Below are 21960 nucleotides of genomic sequence, written 5' to 3'. Positions count from 1 at the left end.
TACACATTTCCAAATTTGGAAACATTCTCAACGCCCATACGTATTGATATGGAGGGAAACATTTAATTTGCCGACAGCTCTTAATCGATACTTTATTCCAGACGAATTGACCACGTTAATTATTACATTCCCTCGGGCTCATCCGCCTTTATTTACCCTCCCAGTTGCCTTTCGATAAATCATTGATTTCATCTGATTGGACGTTCACCCTCAATCGCCGAAAGCGATGATGAAGATGTAAGCCACGGAATGAACTTGCCAGCTAATGGAATGCATTTACGAACACGACACAATGCCGCTTCGGATGGAATGCGGTAATGAGCATTAATTGGTAAACCTACGAATTGCAATGTAAATAATGTAAATAACGTTCATCGCACGCTAATTATGAGTATGCGTTAGGATGAGTTTTCTTTCAATTTGAATATGCAAAGATGATTCAATTTGAATGTGCCGAATATGATTACATAAACCGGGGATGCGTGTTGTTAAATATATTTAAGCAAACAGTTCTACATCAATTTGCCTGTGAAAGTGATTCCGAATCTTTGCGTCTCATTATAGAATTTGTCTTCCAAATTCTTAGAGCGACATACGGGCCAAATCATATTCCACTTTCCTGTGAAAGTTATTTCGAATCTTTGCGTTCCGTTATTTCATTTGCATTCCAAAATGTTTCAGCAGAACACGAGAAAATCATACTCAACTTAGTACACAAACCATAAAAAAAAAGATTTCCGTTTGTTGCCGTTGAAAATTGTATTTGTAATTAATTAAAATAAGAGTAGAATCAATTTTCAATTTTCTTCATTCTCGGTCATTTTCCTTCCGTAGAGAAAAGTGCTCAACAGCAAGACAAACATCAGCAATGTGGCGCTCTTGTGCATGTGCTTCCAAAGGCAAACGAGCCCATAAGCACTTAGGTTCATCGATATAACCCGTGTTCTAGGTGGTAACGGTCGCTGTTGTACAAGCCCTTGTTCGTGCCACACACACACACTGTGCCTTTTGCCAACGAACGAAAGACAACCCGCAGAAGCCTATAAAATCATTATTTTTCTGTTCCTGTGTGCACTCTCCGTCTACCGGTCCTTTTTTGTTCCACGAAACTACAGGAACTATGTACACAACTGTGGGCTACACGAAGTGAACGGGGTAAAGTGGGATGATTTATTCTTGCAGGGTCTCGCAAGTTGTTGGAGCTTACGTGATACCGGTCTGAAATTTTTGCTTTCCTCTGCTAAGCCGCCCGAGCTGCCTTGCACCGAGTGTACCGCATGTAAAACCGAACCCGAGGAACGAAGACAGTGGAATCACTAATTACGGAACCGGCTGAACCGGTGGGGTGGAGTGGCAGTTCCGTGTGTGGTTCTAGTGTACAAGATTCATAGTTTGCCTTCGCGGCCGAAAGAGAGCGAGAGAGCCCACGGTGCAATGGCAGCCGAGTTGCAGTGGGCCATATTTTGCATATTCTAATTCATTCATATCCCAAGAGCTTCCCGTTGCCATTCTTGTTAGTGAAGGAAAAAGTAACACACACTCGCGAGGACTTAAGGCTAGAAACTGCCAGGGAACGCCGTCCGACTGTGTGCCATTCGGGTTTCGCTATTTTCGGTAGCACATTTCCATGCCTTCGTAGTGACGTATGCCGAGGGGTTTTACCGTGAACATCCCACCACGTCACGGCTAGGTCACGGATTTGCGATCGGATAGCCATGAACCAGGAATCACAGGACCCGGATCGTACATTCCCTATAGTCGAAGGTGTTTTTTTTCTCTTCCAGCGGCCAGCGTATGCCGTTGATCATCTGCATTGGGTCGAGAGTCAAGCAGGATGGTAAGTTACGGGACTTTCGTTCCGCACTCGGTAGGATTTTGAGGCATGGTTCCGTTACTCGGTACGTTAGTAATGGGTAACGCTAGATTGTCAACGAGATTTACTCACTGGCAAAGGCTTAACGGAAGCGTAGGGTATAGTTATTCGACCACGCAGACAGACACACACACACACATAAACGTACCTCGTGGCTATCTGGATCGTTTCCAAGTGGCATGAACTTACGGAACTAGACACGGATGGCCGTATGCCGACATGGACGATAAATTTTTAATTTCATTTCAACTTTAGATTCATTGCAACTCTTGGCGATGTCCTTATGGTCGCAGCCCCAACTCCACTTTCGTGCCGGAGACGTGAGTGGAGAGGAAACAAAAATGCTTAGAAAGGTTTTCCTTACACTTAAAATAGTATCCAGTATGATATGAGGTTTTTCCTACGAACAGATGTCTCGAAGTCCCAATAAATGGCCAAACGATGTAATTCATTAGCCAACCTGCCCTTCTCGTCCCGGCAAGCCATGACCCTGTTCCGGGGGATCCTAAACTGCAGGTACGATGTGTCCAAATGCAAGAAGCTAGGATGGACTAATGCAGCCGACAAACGATAAGACATGGGAACTGTATCGTCGGAAAACGATCCACTGCCAGGAATTGGATCTGCTGGCACGCAGATGCCCTCCATCGTGTCGGTAATGAATGAGAATTTAACAACACATTTTTTATCCAATTAAAAGTCATGCGGCGAAGTAAGATGCAGTGTAGGTTTACAGCTGATCGTTAGTCGAATCTATGGAGAATGCTCTTCAATTACCTGTGCAGTTATACGCAATCAATAAACCAACCCCCTTTCGTGCTTCCTGTCCGTTTTAAAAGCCGAACATCTGGAAAACATTCACCAAACGGTAAAGTAAGGCTTTCCAAAAGCTATCAGATGCACTTACCGAGGCGAAGAGAGTACGAATTCCCACGCCCACGCCCGTTTGTTTATTGATAGGCAGAAGAAAATACGTTGTGAGCAGGAAATAAATTACCCCTAACATTGATAAATCAACATTTTAATTGCGGTTTGTTTCTTGCTAGCAGAATTTAGTTGAACCGAGTCAGTTGAAGTCGACTCCATTCCATTTGTTTTCCAAAGTGGGACAAGAAAGCCGGCGTTCCACGCTTTCTCAAGATGCAATTGCATTTTGGTTGCGCATTTTCGAGACGAGATAACGATAAGCGCCGAGGGTTGTGGTGGAACTGCATGGCATCGCTCGCTCACTGTCGGAAGGATGTTGTAATTAAGCAAGGAAATGGCAATTAAGTCAGCGTGCCGTTTCGTACGGAGAATGGAAAAGTAGTTCATAAGATGATGCACGCATGTGTTTCAACCGTACGGAACATTCGGTGCCTTTATTGGTTTAAAGTCCGTGCCTCTTTCTTGTACGCCTAGTCGAGTGCACTAGTTGCCTATTGTTATTAATTTAGTGCCTTTTCACTCTCTTCGTTGCGCCGGCTTGAATATCATGAGGCAATCATGAGGTTTTGTTTTATTTTTTTCCAATTGTTTTATCCAAAATAAACATTTTATCATTCATAACAACTAGAGTTATATAATTCAGATTTAAATTGATAAATCTGAATAGTTCTTTGCGTTTTAGAGATTAATCAACGGAAACTTATGAGAATGGGTAGAGGGACCCATTTTTTAGGTCGCATGATCCACGCTAATGAAAGAATCATGGAGATTCGTCAAAGATCCATAAAAGATTCATTAAGGTTTCCAAAGATTCATAAAGATTACAATCCCAAAAGATTCATCAATACATCTGAATGAATCTTAGGTGAAAGATTCATATGAATGAATCTCTCCAAAAGATTCATAAGGCACAACACTAATAAGAATCTCTTAGGGAAATACTTGAACTGAAATGTGAGCATAAAATTAAATTTAATCCAATTAAATTAATTCGATACATAGAACGTAAATAATAATATTACCATAAATGAAATAACTTTCACAATAGCTTTGGCTATTTTATTCCGTAACAACGATCATTTTTTAATTTTTCATTATTTATTCCTAACAACATTTCACGATTCAGCTGGGAAAACCATCGTCCATGCATCCAGGACATATTTTCCAATGCTAATACCAGCGAGCGAATGTACAGACGTGCAATTTATATGGGGACAAAAATTCCCACGATACTCAAACCATTCACGTTCTGATCTAGGACCGGGTTGCAACTTGTCGTTGTTGGTCGCAAAGTGAAAACATACCCCTTCCCAAATCGCACATACAATCGTCCAAATACAAACACAAATACCGGGATTCCCGGCGGAAGCGGTAAGCTGTCACAGACGCTTAGGAACGCCGGCGTGGTTGCTTTTCCTGTCGTACTTATTTATTTTCTATTGAAATTCATCTTCCCAATACCGATCGGGGTTGGGCGCCAATGTGGAAGTGCGCTTTGATAAAACCAGTATGCCATCCGCTTCCGTACAGGTTCCGATCCTTCGACCGTACGTCCCGAACAATTATGACAACGCGAATGCCCGAGTTCGAACTCACGAACGGGAAAACTTTTGCCAACAAACCCTGTGCGGTGCGGAGAGAAACAATAACACCGAGACACGGATCCTCGCCGGTCCCATTTCACTGGAGCCACAGTTAGTGCTCCACCTTCTTGGACGGTTTTTCATTCATTTCCCTTTCCCGAAGCGGACGACCGTGTCTTCCGTGTGGCGCAACTGTCAATTCGCACACAACACAACGTTTCGTCCTGTTTGTCCACCAAACGAGAGATTGTTCGTGTCCTTTGTCGATGTCGGGGTCTCGTTGCACCACGCAGCTACAAGTGAGTGCACTTCTATTTATTAACCGACTGTCCCTGTCTCCGCTGCATCTGGTACCTGGAGGGGGAGGGCTTAAGCTACCATTGATTTGCTTACGAGTTTACGGTAAAGTGCGTCCTTTGCTATTCGCTCACCCGTTGTTAATCAGTTTAATTGAAACATTTCAATCCCCTTGTCTCTCACTCTTCGTAGAATTAAAAAAGGAAGAGATTCCTTTCGATCCCACACCATCCTCGCTCAACAAGCAAAGTGCTTTTTTCCTTGTTCGCTTATGTTTGTGCGCAAGTTGTTGAAAAGACCTGCCTCACAACTTCACACTTGCTCGAATAATGCCAAGGCGTTAGTGAGACGTGCCGGGACGTCGGAAAGGGAAAAGGGAAAGTGTTGCAATTATAACACTAGCTACGGCAAACAATGAAGAAACTCCTGAAGCTACCACCTTCACTGATCCGGTGGAGACAGCCGGATCGTACATCATTAAAATTTCAAGCTCGAATTCATGACAACCAATTAAGCGTAATTGATCTCATTCGCCTGGGTGAGATGTTGTAAGGAACTTGGGGTGGATTGTGAGACGTTTCCTTGCACACCAACGGCCAAACAGTGCACTGGCCAAGGGCGATGCTTTTCCGCACGTCCATACGGCACTCAATTCCAATCCTCGAACACCATGTGGAAAGAGGATTAAATGTGATCAATTTCGAAACGGGTGCATGATTTTCTGGTGCAAGTGGATGCGGGATGGTCCCAGTTCAAATCAACCTAATGGTGTCGCCCTTGTGTGTTTGTGGAGGGGTTGGGAGGGAGTGGAGAGAGAAGGGGGATCCTGCAAGTAAGGAAACATAGCAAAATGTGGCAGGTTTTCCGAATGCTCCAGAAAACATTATGTTGGTGCAGAGTGTAAATGTTTTAGATATTTTTATTTAGTGTTTTATTTAGAGACAACGTATTACCGCTTTTTTCCCACAAACATCTGAGTTCTAGGGTTGTGTAACACACTTTAATCATCATTACAAAGAACTGTTTTAAAATGCACCGTTTATACATTTACTTGTTTGTAATTTTGGGCTTTTGTATTTCATTTTTAATTTCTTCCTCCACAGGTCCAAAGTTTAGGACCAAACATACATTTTTGTTTAATAAGCTCCATTTCGGTCATAAATTTACAATAGCACATTTAAAACACATTCTAAAAAGGAGTTTCTGAATTATAATTAAAATAATGTAATTTAAATTAGGAAATAAGCTAATTTTCATTTGAAGTAAAATTGAAATGAGCCAAACTTGACATATTGGATATCAATAGACATTGTAGCAGTGTAATTAAGAGTCACTCCAGAGCCAATAAAAATGCTCCACAATAAATCCGCATAACATGAGCATGGTTTTCCCCGTGCCCGTCAATTTTTTTTTTAATAGACACTATTTTCTATACAAAATATGCATACGTTTGTCCATTCATGTGACTCCAGGCGTGTTCTCTATTTAATTAAAATGTAGAAATTCCACTCCACGGAACTGTTGCAACCTCACGACCCTCAGTAACACTTTGAGTTCCGGATAGTCCGGATTAACCAAGTAGTACACCGAATATCCCTTCCGTGCTGAATATAACTTTTCATCATCCCACTCTCTTTTTACGAGCTAACTGTATTAAAACGATTATACGCCAACGAGCTACAAACTATTTCATTTATTCTAATGGAACCCTCCGTCCCCCGTTCGCACGCGTGAACGTGACATCCGGTGGCGTTCGATCGAACGAGCGAGACAACTAGAAGGGGGAAATCACACATTCAAGCATGCTTTCTCCTTCTGATCCGGCGCTGCGAGCATATGCAAACGGCAACTAATTAAAACTTTTCCCCCCCACGTGGCTGGAATGGAAAACGGTGCGGGCATGCCCGTGCAACTTATCCATTTCCCGAGCCTTGTGTCTGGTGTTGCATTTTTCCGATTGCCACTCTCGGCAAAGAAGTTTGTCAATGTTGTATGCACACTCACATCCGAACGGCCGGATCATTTCACAGCTTCTCGTCGTTCTGGTGAAAATAATCAAGCCCGAGTGGAGTGCCATCGAGCCACACTTACCTTGCTGCTTCTGGAATGGTCCTTCCCGTGACCGTCTGCTTCACCGTCGGCCGACTCGAACCTTCCTCCGAACGTGCGGAGAACCAACAGAAATCTCAACACTTGTCGCCAGCCTTCCTGCCGGTCCGATGCCGGCATCAAGTGTCGTCCGAAGTCCGCCACCAGCCGCTGAGCCCGCTGCGCCACGGAATGATTGGGAACTCCACCGAGGGACAGCTCGCTGTTCAACCGTCTCAAACCATCCAAAAGGCCCACCAGCGGTCTGCAAACGGTCTGCAAGTCGCGTTTCTTTCTTTCCCGTAGAGCTGTGATGCGGGCGGGAAGGCGTAGAGAAAAGATAAAAATAGAAAAGAAAAGGAATCAAACATTAAGCTACAGTAATCGAAACACTCGAAACTCGAATCTCCTTCGTTGCTCATTCATTCGAATTGGGTAAAACAGAATCCAAATCAAACTGCTCGTGGGAAGTTTTGGTTCGGGAAATCCCGACCTGCAGAACGCTGGAAAAAACCGGGTTTACGGAAAAAAGGTAAGTCTGGCAACCGAAAATAGCTTTTTAAACCTTTTCAGCCGAACATCGCATGTGCGCACGTGTTCAAACCACATTGCACGCTTCTTCCCATTTCCCAACCGGCAATGGAAAACCCGACGAAAAACAAACCATTTCAAAGCGGAAAATGTTTAGCTTATGCTTTTGCCATCCACCAGGTGCTGCGCTGGGTGTATTTACGTTGCATGTTTGGTAGACTATTTGATCCTTGAGTGGAACTCACGAGCCCACACTGCTTGGTGAAGTGGGTGGAAAATGTGAAAAGTGCTCGAAGTACGAAGGGACCATAAATAGTGATTCTGATCTAGAAGCGAAAACTGGTAGATTATTGGTTTTAAAGGTTTCCATTTTGTGTGGCATTAACTCTAACCGGGTGGGGGCTTTATTTTGCCAGCGGTTTTTCTACTCCAAACTCACCCTTGATGTTGCTCATTTGCGATTTTACTGTTCAATGTAGCGACTAATCGGAGCTTAATGGTTGAGCATCAGTTAACGTGCTTTAGTGTGACTTTTGAATGGAATATAGCGAAAAAATAGCTTCCAACAAAATAGTGTAATAGGTGTCAGGTTAGTGTTTCTTCTATGTCTTCCCAGCTCCCACGAAACCGGCCAATTTATCCAGTTGGTCTAGAACTTTTTATTCCGCTGGAGCTGGAAGGGAAGCCAGCGAAATTTTGCAATAGTTTTAGTCGTTTACGCTCCCTTTGTTCGGTGAATAATCTAAAATTTATTGGAAACCCTACATTCACAAACACAATTTTAATTCCATTTTTTCACATTACTAATTGCAAGTAAAAATAATCTCCATTAAAGGGTTTTACACGCCAATACTTGATACTGAATAATGACTAACCACAAAAAAATATATATATATATTTGAAAACTGAAACATAACTTCAACTTTAATGCTCATGCTGGGTGGAAAGTTGTTTAATTTCTAGGTTGTTTAACTAGATAAAGCTTGTTTTGACAATTTTAGGCTATTCAATACTTGTTTTTTCAAAGAATGGGCTGGAGAATAGCGAATCGAAATACACTTCCTTTCTTCGGTTTTGTGAATAATTTGAAATTTATTGAAAACTCTACATTCGCAAACACAATGTTTATTCCATTTTTTCACATTACTACTTCCAATTAAAAATGAATGAAGGGTTTTATGAGCCAACAGTTGATATTGAAAAATGAGTAACCACAGAAAAAACAAGGTATTTGATAACTGGCAAACAATTTCAACTTTAATGCTCATGCTGATAGGAAAGTTGTTTAACGAGACGAGGCTTATTGCTTATAACAATTTTGATCAGTTGGACACTTTTTTCTGCAAAGAAAGGACTGGAGAATAGTGGCAATAGATTCAACACATACGTTGGCCGTTCAATTAGTTTCTTACTCTCATACCGCACCCAGCATACTTACATGCTTGAGACACGCCAACCGCCAAGCACTTGTAGCGAACTTGTGACTCTAATAAACAGATACTCCAATTGGATGCCATCATCCGTCGCAAAGATTGGCCCCCTCTGGCGACTCACCGGGATGCAGCAGTGCATCCTAATGAAAGCAAGGTATTTTCGATAAATCCGACATGTCGGACAACACACGACAATACGCTGGGACGAAGTGCTTGGGGTCCTCGAGTCCTGGGTCAACCCGGGGAATCCTCAGAGATACTGCAAAGGTACGACGACGGTTGTTCCGATCATGCGGCGCGTTCGATTGCAACTTTTGACGTTCGCTTCAGACCAACGGATTGCGGGCAACATACTCGGGTATGGATGTTGGTGTAGCGTTACACCGGAGACCAAGGGACTTGGAAAACGCTGCAGGGCGGTGCGGGTTGTTTGCATGGCAACCGGACCGAGGTAAGCTAGGTCGTAAGTTTAGAGGTACACCTCGACACACCGGTTCTCGATCCGGATTCTGCTGCATCGGCATCGAAGGCAACGCAATTTACCCGATGGGGATAAATAATGCATTCACGCTTCATCGCTGGTGATGCATCCAATTTGCTGATGAATGCCGCTGCACCGGTGCACTGTTTGTTTGCTGCACCAACGACACGGTGGAACGATCCGAATAAGCTCTCAAACCACCTCCGGCGGGAAACCGAACAGCATTCGCCATCTCGTGAGTCGCAAATTACGCCTTTGGGTAAGATAACTGCTTCGTTCAGGGTGGCGTTAATGGGAAGTTAATTAATGGACACGCGGCTCACATGCCCTTTGGAAATTAGCGCGAAAATCACGCCCGTTTGTGAGCATCGGGAAGCTGTGATGTCTTTCCTGGTCCTTAATCTTGTTGCTCTCAAGTACATTATATTCTAGAACCAATCGAGAGGCACAGTTATGCTGATAAAGACTTTGGTCCAAATAGAACGATTACGATATTTCACATGAGTTCTACAGTCTCCATGATGGGGTATCCTCCCCCAAAACTCCACACAGTAAATAAACAAAATGTGTTTTCATCCTTCAAGATCATCACTTCCTCGTCATCTGGTTATTAAAACGAATTCATCTCCACAAATAACTATTTCCATAGCAACCGCTAGGGTCGTTCCGTTTACTCAACGATAACATACGCCCTCCGGGAAGGGCATAGGCTCATCATCTTTCTGAGATTTCTTTACAAACCGAGGGGTTTCGGCAAACGAGACGCATTTACACAAATCCTCCCCCTGAGGATCTTCATATTCATATGGAAACGATGACGATGAGTTCAGGACAAGGAAACTAGTGCGTGTCTTCATATGGAGTTTGTTTCCTTAGTTGTTGGTCGTTACGGATGCGCAAAAACTGAATGGCAATCCGTATCATCTGACAGCTCAGGATTAGTTCGGAAACATCCGAACATCGGAAAGGATTTACGTTTGGTTCTTTTATTTCATTTAGTCAAAGAAGAAACTTCCATTTTTCATACTCGAAACCATCATACTGCTACCGTTGTATGTCCCACTTGGGGTTAAAGTATGTTTTTCACAATAAATTTAAAGAAACTAGCAAAGGGTTAAAGTATAATAATCACGCAATAGATATGAAGGTATAACGTTTTCTATTTTCTAGTGCCATGTGTGAAATGGTAGTAAATTGATTAAGCTGAAGTTACGTGCATCGCTGTACTTAAAAAAAATTTACCTATTCAACTTTAGAACATACATGCAATTAACTATAGAGAATTGATTGACATATTTGCATCTCAGAAAAAATGCGGACACTACGCGCCCACGTCGTTCTTCGAAGTATGAGATTGAAACATCATTGTAGCTGATTTCAATGAGTAACTGAGACCTCGAAATGTTACCCAAATCACTCCATAGTCTGTATCCGACTTCCGTTTTGATGATACACCCCGTTCAAATGACTGCAATAGGGTAAGTGCACCCATAGTGGAGCTAGTACCAATAGTGGTTGTAGTGGAATAAAATCCTAGCTCTACGCCGATATATATACAATGGACTTATTTGTTCTTCTATGAAAAGTTCTTTGATCTTCTGCGGAGTGTTCAAAAGATGAACCATCCCATTCCGTAATATAGAAGCTCCAAAATTCATATTTTTTAAACAGGTTGTCCCAACATGCTGCATTCCTTAAGAATCTATAACGAATATCATGATTTCCTTAAGGCTATAAATCACTACAAAATCATTAAAACCATATGATTTCGCTACTAACATACTCCAATATAATTGATTTACACGAAATAAGTGCATTTTAGCTTAATTTTATTATATTTTCATAGTTTTTACCATAGTGCCACTATAGGCACAAAAACCAGAGTTGTTCCTATAGTAGCCATAGATTTTTTCACAAGTATATTTTAGTTTTATTCCGGTTTTGGCCAATATAATCAGGTAAATTTAGTGATTTTATTCTGTTTCTACAAAATAAACAAACCGGAACTGGAGAGAAGGCTCAGCAAAAGAAGCAGAGGAAAGAAAAAAGAAAGCGGACGAAGGATACGCTATAAAGCATATAGGGTAAGTGCACCCATAGTGGAGCTAGTACCAATAGTGGTTGTAGTGGAATAAAATTCTAGCTCTACGCCGATATATATACAATGTAGTTATTTGTTCTTCTATGAAAAGTTCTTTGATCTTCTGCGGAGTGTTAAAAAGATGAACCATCTCATTCCGTAATATATAAGCTCCAAAATTCATATTTTCTAAACAGGTTGTCCCAACATGCTGCATTCCTTAAGAATCTATAACGGATATCATGATTTTCTTAAAGGTAGAAATCACTACAAAATCATTAAAACCATATGATTTCGCTACTTACATACTCAAATATAATTGATTTATACGATCTTAGTGCATTTTAGCATAATTTTATTATATTTTTATAGTTTTTACTATAGTGCCACTATAGGCACAAAAACCCAAGTTGTTCCTATAGTAGCCACAGATTTTTTCACAAGTATATTTTAGTTTTATTCCGGTTTTGGCCAATTTAATCAGGTAAATTTAGTGATTTTATTCTGTTTCTACAAAATAAACAAAGCGGAACTGGGGAGAAGGCTCAGCAAAAGAAGCAGAGGAAAGAAAAAAGAAAGCGGGCGAAGGATACGCTATAAAGCATATGCTATAGTTTTAGCTGTAATATTCAGAGCATTTTTTATGAATTAAAATTGGACATATTACGGTAAAACAGAACAGTCTTTTCAATGACAACGCATTAGGCAAGGAGTATTTTACCGTTCTGTTTGAAATATGCTTCAAAAATAAGCTATAGTCAAAATATATTCAAATTTTTTGTACTACCACCACTAAAGGAACACGATACCACAACTATAGGAACCATACCACCATAATAGGAGCAACCGACTAGGAAGAAAAATACGTTTTTTTTCGTGTATTTTGTATGGTTTACGGTGAAAATAGATGTTTTTCAGAAGAAAAGTCATGTTTCGATCATAATTGATTCAAATATGTAGAATATTGTGTTCTTAACACTCATAAATTACACCTATTTGGTATTTACAGTACTAAGTGCACCACTATTGGTACAGTTACCCTACTATAGTTTTAGCTGTAATATTCAGAGCATTTTTTTAATGAATTAAAATTGGACATATTTCGGTAAAACAATACAGTATTTTCAATTACAACGCATTAGTCGAGGAGTATTTTACCGTTCTGTTTGAAATATGCTTCAAAAATCAGTAATAGTCAAAATATATTCAAGTTTTTCGTACTACCACCACTATAGGAACACGATACCACAACTATTGGAACCATACCACCATAATAGGAGCAACCGATTAGGAAGAAAAATACGTTTTTTTTTCGTGATTTTTGTATGGTTTACGGTGAAAATAGACGTTTTTCAGAAGAAAAGTCATGTTTCGATCATAATTGATTCAAATATGTAGAATATTGTGTTCTTAACACTCATAAATTACACCTAATTGGTATTTACAGTACTAAGTGCACCACTATTGGTACAGTTACCCTAGTAGAAACAACGGAAAATAAGTTTGAATGAAATACAGCACAAATAAAACAGAAGAAAAGAAGTTAGAACCAAATACAACACAACCCAAACTGAAGTACCTGAAAAATGTATTTTTGAACCAGCACGCACCATACCACCTTTGTGGTATGCCAATGTATTCAACCATACCACCTTTGTGGTATGCCAATTGAAGCGACCCAGCTCCAGAGTCTCCAGCGGTCCGGAATACCTTTCCACGGTGAGCATGTACTTTTCCGTCTCATTTCTGACTTTAATTTCATCATACAGTGCAAATTTCGAGTTTCCATCGAAATCTTCCACCAGCCCCAACAGCGATAATGATCCTAGAATGAGCTAATTTTGCTATGGGTTGGTGAGCAGTTGTTCTTACAAAAACTTGTTTGTTGTTCAAAACCGGTATGGATATATTTATACATTGTTTCGCTCTTATCTTTCATAGCATTTGAATCATACTTTTGTTTCCAAAAACTACCAGTTTTTGTTAGCCTAAAATGGGTTAATCGCACGATCATTATCAAACATGGATTTCCATTTGCGTCATTTCTGTACAACAACCAGCGGTTTAAATACGTTAACCATTCGTCAGATTACATTGTAGATTTTTTACAATTTTTGTTTACCTTCACTTTTCCGCCTCATCCATTTATTCCATGTGCTATGGTTTTAATGCTTTTCTGCTGCATGTGCGAAAAGTGGTTTCTCAAAAAACGACCGTCTTCGGTCATTTCATGGCTACTAAGGACTTACTAGACTTCGCACATGTGGAGAGTAAGCCCTCTCTTACGGGCAAAATCAAGTTTCAGTAGGCACGCAGCTAAGCTATAATTACTCACTTGTTTATGATTTCCACTTAACAAGCTTTACTTGGAATAATTTTTCTGCGCTCAGCTTTTTCATTGCATTATTGTCTACAATAAATTTTTTTGCACGAATTGCTTCAATCCATATTATGGGATGATTTTTTTTCGATCGAGATAACTATTAATTTTACTTCATTTTATTCGGTGAATACGTTTATTTTACAATACAATTTAATTGAATAAAATTCCTGCTCTTAATTCGAAGCAGCGAAGGCGAAGAAAAACGGAGACTTGAATCCTAGGATTTGCCAAAGCCATGCGCGACCTAGTTAGATACCCGACTGCGAAACATCATTGTTGCTGATTTCAACTAGTACTTATAACGAAAAGAGTCCCAAGCCACTCCCAATTGCCTATGGTCACCTTTTATAAAATATGGCCCGTTCAAATGACTGCAATAGAAAGGAAAGAAAACAAGATTTGTATGAGTTGAGACACGATATGTGTGTCTACGTTTTACATGTGGTATACGTACGGTACCCAAGAGTTTTTAAACCACCATGCTCCTTTCCTGCTTTTAGCATAGTTGCCACTGAAGTTATCATTATTTTGATCAAATGTAGAGAACGTCATTCCATTATGGTATGTCAACGAGTCTCCAGCGGTTCCCGAATACTTTCCCACGGCGAGCTTGTACTTTTTCACCTCGCTCGCAATCTTAAATTCATCATAAAGCGCATATTTCGAGTTTCCTTCGAAATCTTCAACCAGCACCAACAGCTCGTGTCTTCCTGAACTCGTCATAATATGGAGCTTTTCTAAACCCAGCCAATGCTCTCCATCAACGTCTCCGAATCCCTGCTTGTACATTGTCCAATTCTGATAAAAATCGACGGACCCATCAATCCGCCGCTGGACCACCGTCCAGCCACCGCCGAGATTGAAGTTTTTGTCGAAGTAGCAAAGCACCAAGAAAGGCTTTTCAATATTTCCATGAGGATTCATGTAAAAAGTGTCAGTAGAGTTAGATTTGACCCGATCACATGATCTAAGGACTAATTCACTGCTTATCTCGCCAAGTGCTTTTGTCATTCTGTTTTCTTGTTCTTCCATCTTATGGTCCACGTATACTTTGATTTCCATCCTAAGCGCACCAAATTGCACAGAATCACACACAACAGCGCACTTTTCATCGACATCTTTCACAAACTTTCACACTCCAGAATTTTGCGTGTAGTCCGTCGAAGATTCTACAAACAACTGAAAGTAGCATTTTCAAGAAACATTGCTCGAGTAATGAGCGATCGAAATGGTACGCTTATGTACTTCAGCGTTCACAAAAACTTTCGATTGATAATGATCTTAGAATGAGTTCATTTTGCTATGGGTTGGTGAGCAGGTATTCTTTTAACCTTGTTTTATGTACACACCCGATATAAATGTTTTTATATTTTGTTACACTCTTATCTTTCATAGCGTTTGAATCATACTTTTCTTTCTATAACTACTAGTGTTTGTTCACCTGCAATGGGTTAGTCACACGATCATCATCAAACTGGATTTCCATTTGCGTCATTTCTGTACCAAAAACCAGGGGTTTACCAGGTACGTCACTCATTCGTCAGTTCTAATAGATTTTTTTTATAGTTTTTGACTGTTTTACCTCCTCTATTCTGCCTTACTCATTTATTCCGTGAGCAATGATTTTAATGCCTTTCTACATGCGAGAAGCGATTTCTCAAAGAATTTGTATCAGTTATCTTTTCTTATTCTTTGGAGTAATGACCGGCTTCAGCCAGTCTTTGGCTGTTAAGGACTTACTAGACTTTTTCACTTCGCAAAAGTGGACAGTCAGCCCTCTCTTACAGTGGATAGTCAAGTTTCCGTTGGCTATAGTTACTTACTTTTTTGTGATTTCCACCCAACAAGCTTTAGTAAGATAAGTTTTTCTGAGCTTTGATATAATTTACACCGTTGTTATAAATAGTTTTGCAAGTAAAGGTTAAAAATGTAAGAAAATTGATTTACACATTTACTGTTATTCGAATGCATAATTTTTTACAATAATATTCAAAAAATCTAGAATCATAAAAATACACATTTTGCAAGTCATGGTTGATGCACAATGTTCCTTTTGCGTAAAGCAGCAGTTATGAGATGTTTTTTTTCGATCGAGATAACTATTTATTTCGCTTTATTTCTTCCGATAAATACATTTCGTTTGCAAAACAATGAAATTGAATCAAATTACTGCACTTAACTAAGAATAGTGAGGGCAAAGAAAAACGAAGATTAGAATCCTACGATTTGCCAAAGCCATGCGCGACCTAGTTCGATTCCCGACTGCGAAACATCATTGTTGAAGATTTCAACGAGTACTTATAACGAAAAGAGTCCCAAGCCACTCCCCATTGCTTATGGTCACCTTTTATAAAATATGGCCCGTTCAAATGACTGCAATAGAAAAGAATGAAAAACACATTTGTATGAGTTAGGATACGATAGGTGTGTCTACGTTTTACATGTGGTATACGTACGGTATCGAAGAGTTTTGAAACCACCATGCTCCATTCCTGCTTCTAGCATAGTTGCCACTGAAGTTATCATTATCTTGATCAAATGTAGAGAACGTCATTCCATTATGGTATGTCAACGAGTCTCCAGCGGTTCCTGAATACTTTCCCACGGTGAGCTTGTACTTTTCCACCTCACTTCCGATTTCAAATTCATCATAAAGCGCATAGGCTGAGTTTTCTTCGAAATCTTCCAAAAGCATCAACAGCTCGTGTCTTCCTGATCTCGTCATAATATGAAGCTTCTCCAAACCAAGCCAGTGCTCTCCATTTACGTCTCCGAATCCATGTTTGTACATCGTCCAGTTGCGGTGAAATTCGACGGTCCCATCAATCCGCCGCTGGAACACAGTCCAGCCACCGCCGAGATTGAAGTTTTTGTCGAAATAACAAAGCACCAAGAAAGGCTGTGCAATGTTTCCATGAGGACTAATGTAAAAAGTATCAGTGGAGTTTGATTTGACCCGATCACATGATCTAAGGACTAACTCGCTGCTTATCTCGACAAGTGTTTTTCTAATGTCTTCATTCTGTTTTTCCATTCTGTTTTCTAGTTCTTGCATCTCATGTCCCGCATGAACTTTGATTTCCTCCAGCTGCTCCGTGTGGTACTCGAGCGACAGTCGAAGATTGTCCAATATTTCCTTCCGAAAATCGATCATAGCGTGAATGATCGCTTCCATTACGGTTGGCATGTCGGCAGTAGCTTCTCCTTCTGCTGTCCATCCTGAGCGCACCAAATTGCACATAATCACACACAATAATGCACTTTTAAACAGCATGTTTCACAAACTTACAGTTATGACACAAACCCAAGCACACTTTCAAGTTTAATACTGTGCTTTGGGTTTTGCCAGCAGTTTTAGACTTTAGACTGCTCCGTCCAACCTTCTACGAACGACTGAACTTGTAAAATTTGAGAAATAATGTTCAAAGGGTATGAATAACATTTTATCTGGAATTGGTTCACGATAATTTTCCAGTTTTACTTATCTCTGGCTTCGATTGAAATGTTCTGAAAACAACAATTTGCATTAGAAATATATTTGTGATGTTTAAATTTACCCATTTCAAAAATCTGAATTTGCAGCGTTAAAATTTGTTTGGTTAAACTAGGTCCTAATCCTTGTTTCTAATGGAATAATCGCTAATAAAGCAATAGCCCATAAACTCTTACTATCAGTGGCGGATTAACAAATTAGGAGGCCCCACACGGGAAATCAAACGGGGCCCCCTTTAATCAATCTTTAGGTTTTGATTTTTACAAATATTATATTTAAGCGATGCATCGGCCGCCTAGTCCTTGCAATTTTCTGAAATTTTTTGATCATTTATACAAGATTGAGGTGTGTATTTACAAAATTTACAAATAATGCAAACATAAAATAGAAACTATGGTACAGGCAGGATGAAAATTCAGGTATTAATATATTCAAATAAACAAAACATCAATCGCTAGTACATCCTAAAGTTCTGAATAATTTTTTTCAATATTTCTTCCTGGCAAAGCCATTTATGATGTCTGTTGCATCAATATTATCCAAAACTTCCCGTTCGATATAAAGTATTGCTGAACTATTCAATTTTGTTTCGCCCATGGAATTTCGCAAATAGGTTTTGACCCTTTTCAAAACAGAAAACGATCTTTCTCCAGAGGAATTCGAATTGGTATTGTTAATAAAATTTTTAGAATTACCTCAATGTTTGGAAAATAGCAGGACATTTCTTCTCTCACACGTCATAAATTTGATAAATTTATATTATTTTCAGGAAGAAGCTCGTTTAATTTTTCTTGTACATTTTGGAAACCAACTGCTACATTAGTTTCTTTAATAAACAATAAATATTGTTCGATTTTATCCTCCAAATAATTTACATCAATGTAATTTGCGTAAACTTCTTTTAATTTTTCGAAGCATTGTAGTTTTGTTCTTTTAATAAATTCAAGTCAACAAATATTTTAAACGGTTCAATGGTTTGTTCGTATTTGTCTTTGAGCTATTTGGGCAGTTACATTATCGCAAATGCTGTAGAAAGTATTGACTCTGAAATCATTCAGATTTTTGTTTGTTCCTTTTCGAATTCACTCATTTCGATTTCATCAAAATTATTTCTGAAATTATTTGCAAAATGTGTGAGAGATCGAAGTAAAATTGACGCTTTTATTATTTCGCATTCTACTGATTGTAGTGACTTATTGGTCGCATTCATTCTTTGCAAAATTCTATTCCAGATTATGGTTATTAAATAAATTTCTAATTTAGACATTTTAATTAACAATAATTTTGCTTCCTGAATTGTCCCCTTTTTTTCATTTTCTTCAGTAACTATTTTATTTAACGCTTCCTTGATTTGCTGAAATCCTGCTTTGAATGCTGCTATTATTTTTGTGATCCACATTGCCCTCAGGGCCCCCAGACAGCTCGGGCCCCCGCGCGACCGCTTAGTTCGCTTACCGTTAGAGCCGCTGCTGCTTACTAGCGCAATGTGATGGAATGTAGTTATTATTCGGGAGATTTCTCAGCGCTCGAAAGCTTGTGTTTCACCGTTTTATGTGTTTGCCACGATTTATGATTCTTTCCACAATTTTCAACACGTCAAAACAGAAAAAAATGTTAATGCATCATTTTGTCTCACCAAATTTACTTAAAACTAAATGTAGAAATAAACATTTTGCAAGAAGTTTTCATTTGACGTGAAGACATTATTTTGATTACACTCAAAGAAACCACAGCTTTCACTGCTTGAATACATCTGTTGAAGGAGAAATTCTTTCAAAAATTCATTGCAAATCCTACGATTTTTCAAAGACATCCGAGAGCTAGTTAGAGATACGACTACGAAACATCATTGTTGATGATTTCAACGAATAGGGATATCGAAATGAGTCCCAACTCACTCCATCTTGTTTATGGTCACCGTTTTTTTCAAAATATCGCCCGTTCAAATGACTGCAATAGAAAAGAGAGAAGAAAACATGTGTATGAGTTGGGACACGATACGTGTGTCTATGTTTTACATGTGGTATACATACGATACCCAACCTGCTCCAAACCACCATGCTCCTTTCCAGTGGTTAGAAAGGTTGCCTCCGGATTCATCATTATCTTGATCAAATGTAGAGAACTTCATTTCATCATGGATTTTCAACGAGTCACCAGCGGTTCCCGAATACTCTCCCACCGTGAGCTTGTACTTGTCCGCCTCGCTCGCAATCTTGAATTCATCATAAAGCGCAAAGGTTGAGTTTCCTTCGAAATCTTCCAACAACACCAACAGCTCGTGTCTTCCCGATCTCGTCATAGCATGAAGCTTCTCCAAACCAAGCCAATGCTCTCCATCAACGTCTCCGAATCCGTGCTTGTACATTGTCCAATTCTGATAAAAATCGACGGACCCATCAATCCGCCGCTGGAACACGGTCCAGCCACCGCCCAGGTTAAAGTTGTCATCGAAGTAACAAAGCACCAAGAAAGGCTGTGCAATGTTTCCATGAGGACTAATGTAAAAAGTATCAGTGGAGTTAGATTTGACCCGATCACATGATCTAAGGACTAACTCGCTGCTTATCTCGCCAAGTGTTTTTTTAATTTCTTCATTTTTGTTTTTCATTCTGTTTTCTAGTTCTTGCATCTCATTTCCCACATGAACTTTGAGTTCCTCCAGCTGCTCCGTGTGGTACTCGAGCGACAGTTGCAGGTTGTCCAATATTTCTTTTCGAAAATCGATCATAGCGTTAATGATCGCTTCCATTACGGTTGGCATGTCGGCAGTAGCTTCTCCTTCTGCTGTCCATCCTGAGCGCACCAAATTGCACATAATCACACACAATAATGCACTTTTAAACAGCATGTTTCACAAACTTACACTTATGACCGAAACCCGAGTACACTTCCAAGTTTAATGGGTTTTGCCAGCAGTTTAACTCTAGACTGCTCCGTCCAACCTTATACAAAGCACTGAACTTGTCAAGTTTGAGAAATATTGCTCAAAGGCTATAAATAACATTTTATCTGGAATTGGTTCACGATAATTTTCCAGTTTTACTTATCTCTGGCTTCGGTGGGAAATTTTCGGGAATCCAGCATTTGCCCATTTAACACGTTAACCGTCCGGCCTATTTTGTGGCACTTTCCGTTTACGCCACTCGGTCTCCAATTTCGTTCGATGTTAGTCACTGGCACGATAAGCAACGGTGAAACGAAACGAAGTGGAAAGAAAGAAACGAAGAGACTGCATGAAAATGATGCACACAATCAATCCCTAGAAACCGACGTGGCGTGAACGGAAACTTCACCGTCAGTACCCAGGGACTGACATGGCGGTTAACGTGTTTAAAATCTGAATTTGCAGCGTTTGAAGTTGTTTAGTTAAACACGGTCCTACTTCAAATTTTAATAGAATAATCTCCAATGAAGCAAAAGCCCATAAACTCTTCCTAGCCCAATGTGATGGGATGTAGTTAGTATTCGGGAGATTTTTCTGTGCTCCAAAACGTGTGTTTCGCCGTTTTATGTGGAAGCTACAATTAATATTTCTTTCCTCAATTTTCAAGTCGTTCAAACAGAAATATTAATTTTTCTACGCATCATTTTCCCTATATTCATAAATTCGCTCACCAAATTTATTTAAAACAGAAATAAATATTTTGCAAGACACTTTCATTTAACGTAAAGACTTTATTTTGATTATACTAAAAGAAGCCTTTTTGATTATGGCAACAATTTCAATGACATTTCACAACTTGAATACAGAAGGATTCTGATGAAAGAGAAATTCTATCAAAAAATCTATGTAAATTTGATAGAATATAACGATTAAAAACAAGAACCTTACAGATTATAGTCCTACGATTTGACAACGTAAGCCGAGAGCTAGTTAGAGGCAAGACTGCGAAACATCTTCTTCTTCTTGGCGTAACGACCTCTTGGTCATGAGGGCCCGTTAAGGGCTTACGAGACTTGTTTCCCTGTTGTACGTGGATAGTCAGTCCTCTCGTACAGGGGAGGGTCCGGTCTCGGTTGGGATTCGAACCCACGCCGTCGAGGTGGTGAGCCCCGGCGCTCATGGGCCGATTTTCTAACCGGCGCTACCGCTCGGCTGTCGCGGACACCCCGCGGTGTTCGCGGCTGCGAAACATCATTGTTTTCGAAATGTGTCCCTACTCACTCCAAATTTCTCATGTTGACTACCATGAACATATGGCCCGTTCAAATGACTGCAATAGAAAGGAAAGAAAACAAGATTTGTATGAGTTAGGACACGATATGTGACTACGTTTTACATGTGGTATACGTACGGTATCGAAGAGTTTTGAAACCACCATGCTCCATTCCTGCTTCTAGCATAGTTGCCACTGAAGTTATCATTATCTTGATCAAATGTAGAGAACTCCATTCCATTATGGTATTTCAGTGAGTCACGAGCGGTTCCTGAATACTTTCCCACGGTGAGCTTATACTTTTCCACCTCACTTCCGATTTCAAATTCATCATAAAGCGCATAGGCTGAGTTTTCTTCGAAATCTTCCAAAAGCACCAACAGCTCGTGTCTTCCTGATCTCGTCATAATATGAAGCTTCTCCAAACCAAGCCAGTGCTCTCCATTTACGTCTCCGAATCCATGTTTGTACATCGTCCAGTTGCGATGAAATTCTACGGACCCATCAATCCGCCGCTGGAACACGGTCCGAGCCACCGCCGAGGTTAAAGTTGTCATCGAAGTAACAATGCACCAAGAAAGGCTTTGCAATATTTCCATGAGGATTCATGTAAAAAGTGTCAGTGGAGTTT

General features: G+C 40.0%; 1 protein-coding gene across 1 annotated transcript in view; it reads right to left on the bottom strand.

The window, feature by feature from the left end:
• Positions 1 to 21960, bottom strand: part of LOC131294487 (uncharacterized) — an 82623-nt gene that overhangs the window by 14462 nt on the left and 46201 nt on the right. The window contains exon 2 of the mRNA XM_058322534.1: positions 6772 to 7076. Coding sequence (XP_058178517.1) covers positions 6772 to 7076 — 305 coding nt within the window. The remainder of the gene's footprint in view (positions 1 to 6771; positions 7077 to 21960) is intronic.

The sequence above is a fragment of the Anopheles ziemanni genome, chromosome 2 (genome assembly GCF_943734765.1).
Source record: "Anopheles ziemanni chromosome 2, idAnoZiCoDA_A2_x.2, whole genome shotgun sequence".
Lineage (NCBI taxonomy): Eukaryota > Metazoa > Arthropoda > Insecta > Diptera > Culicidae > Anopheles > Anopheles ziemanni.
Note: the sequence above shows the minus strand (reverse complement) of the source record. Positions and strands in the feature narration are given on the sequence as shown.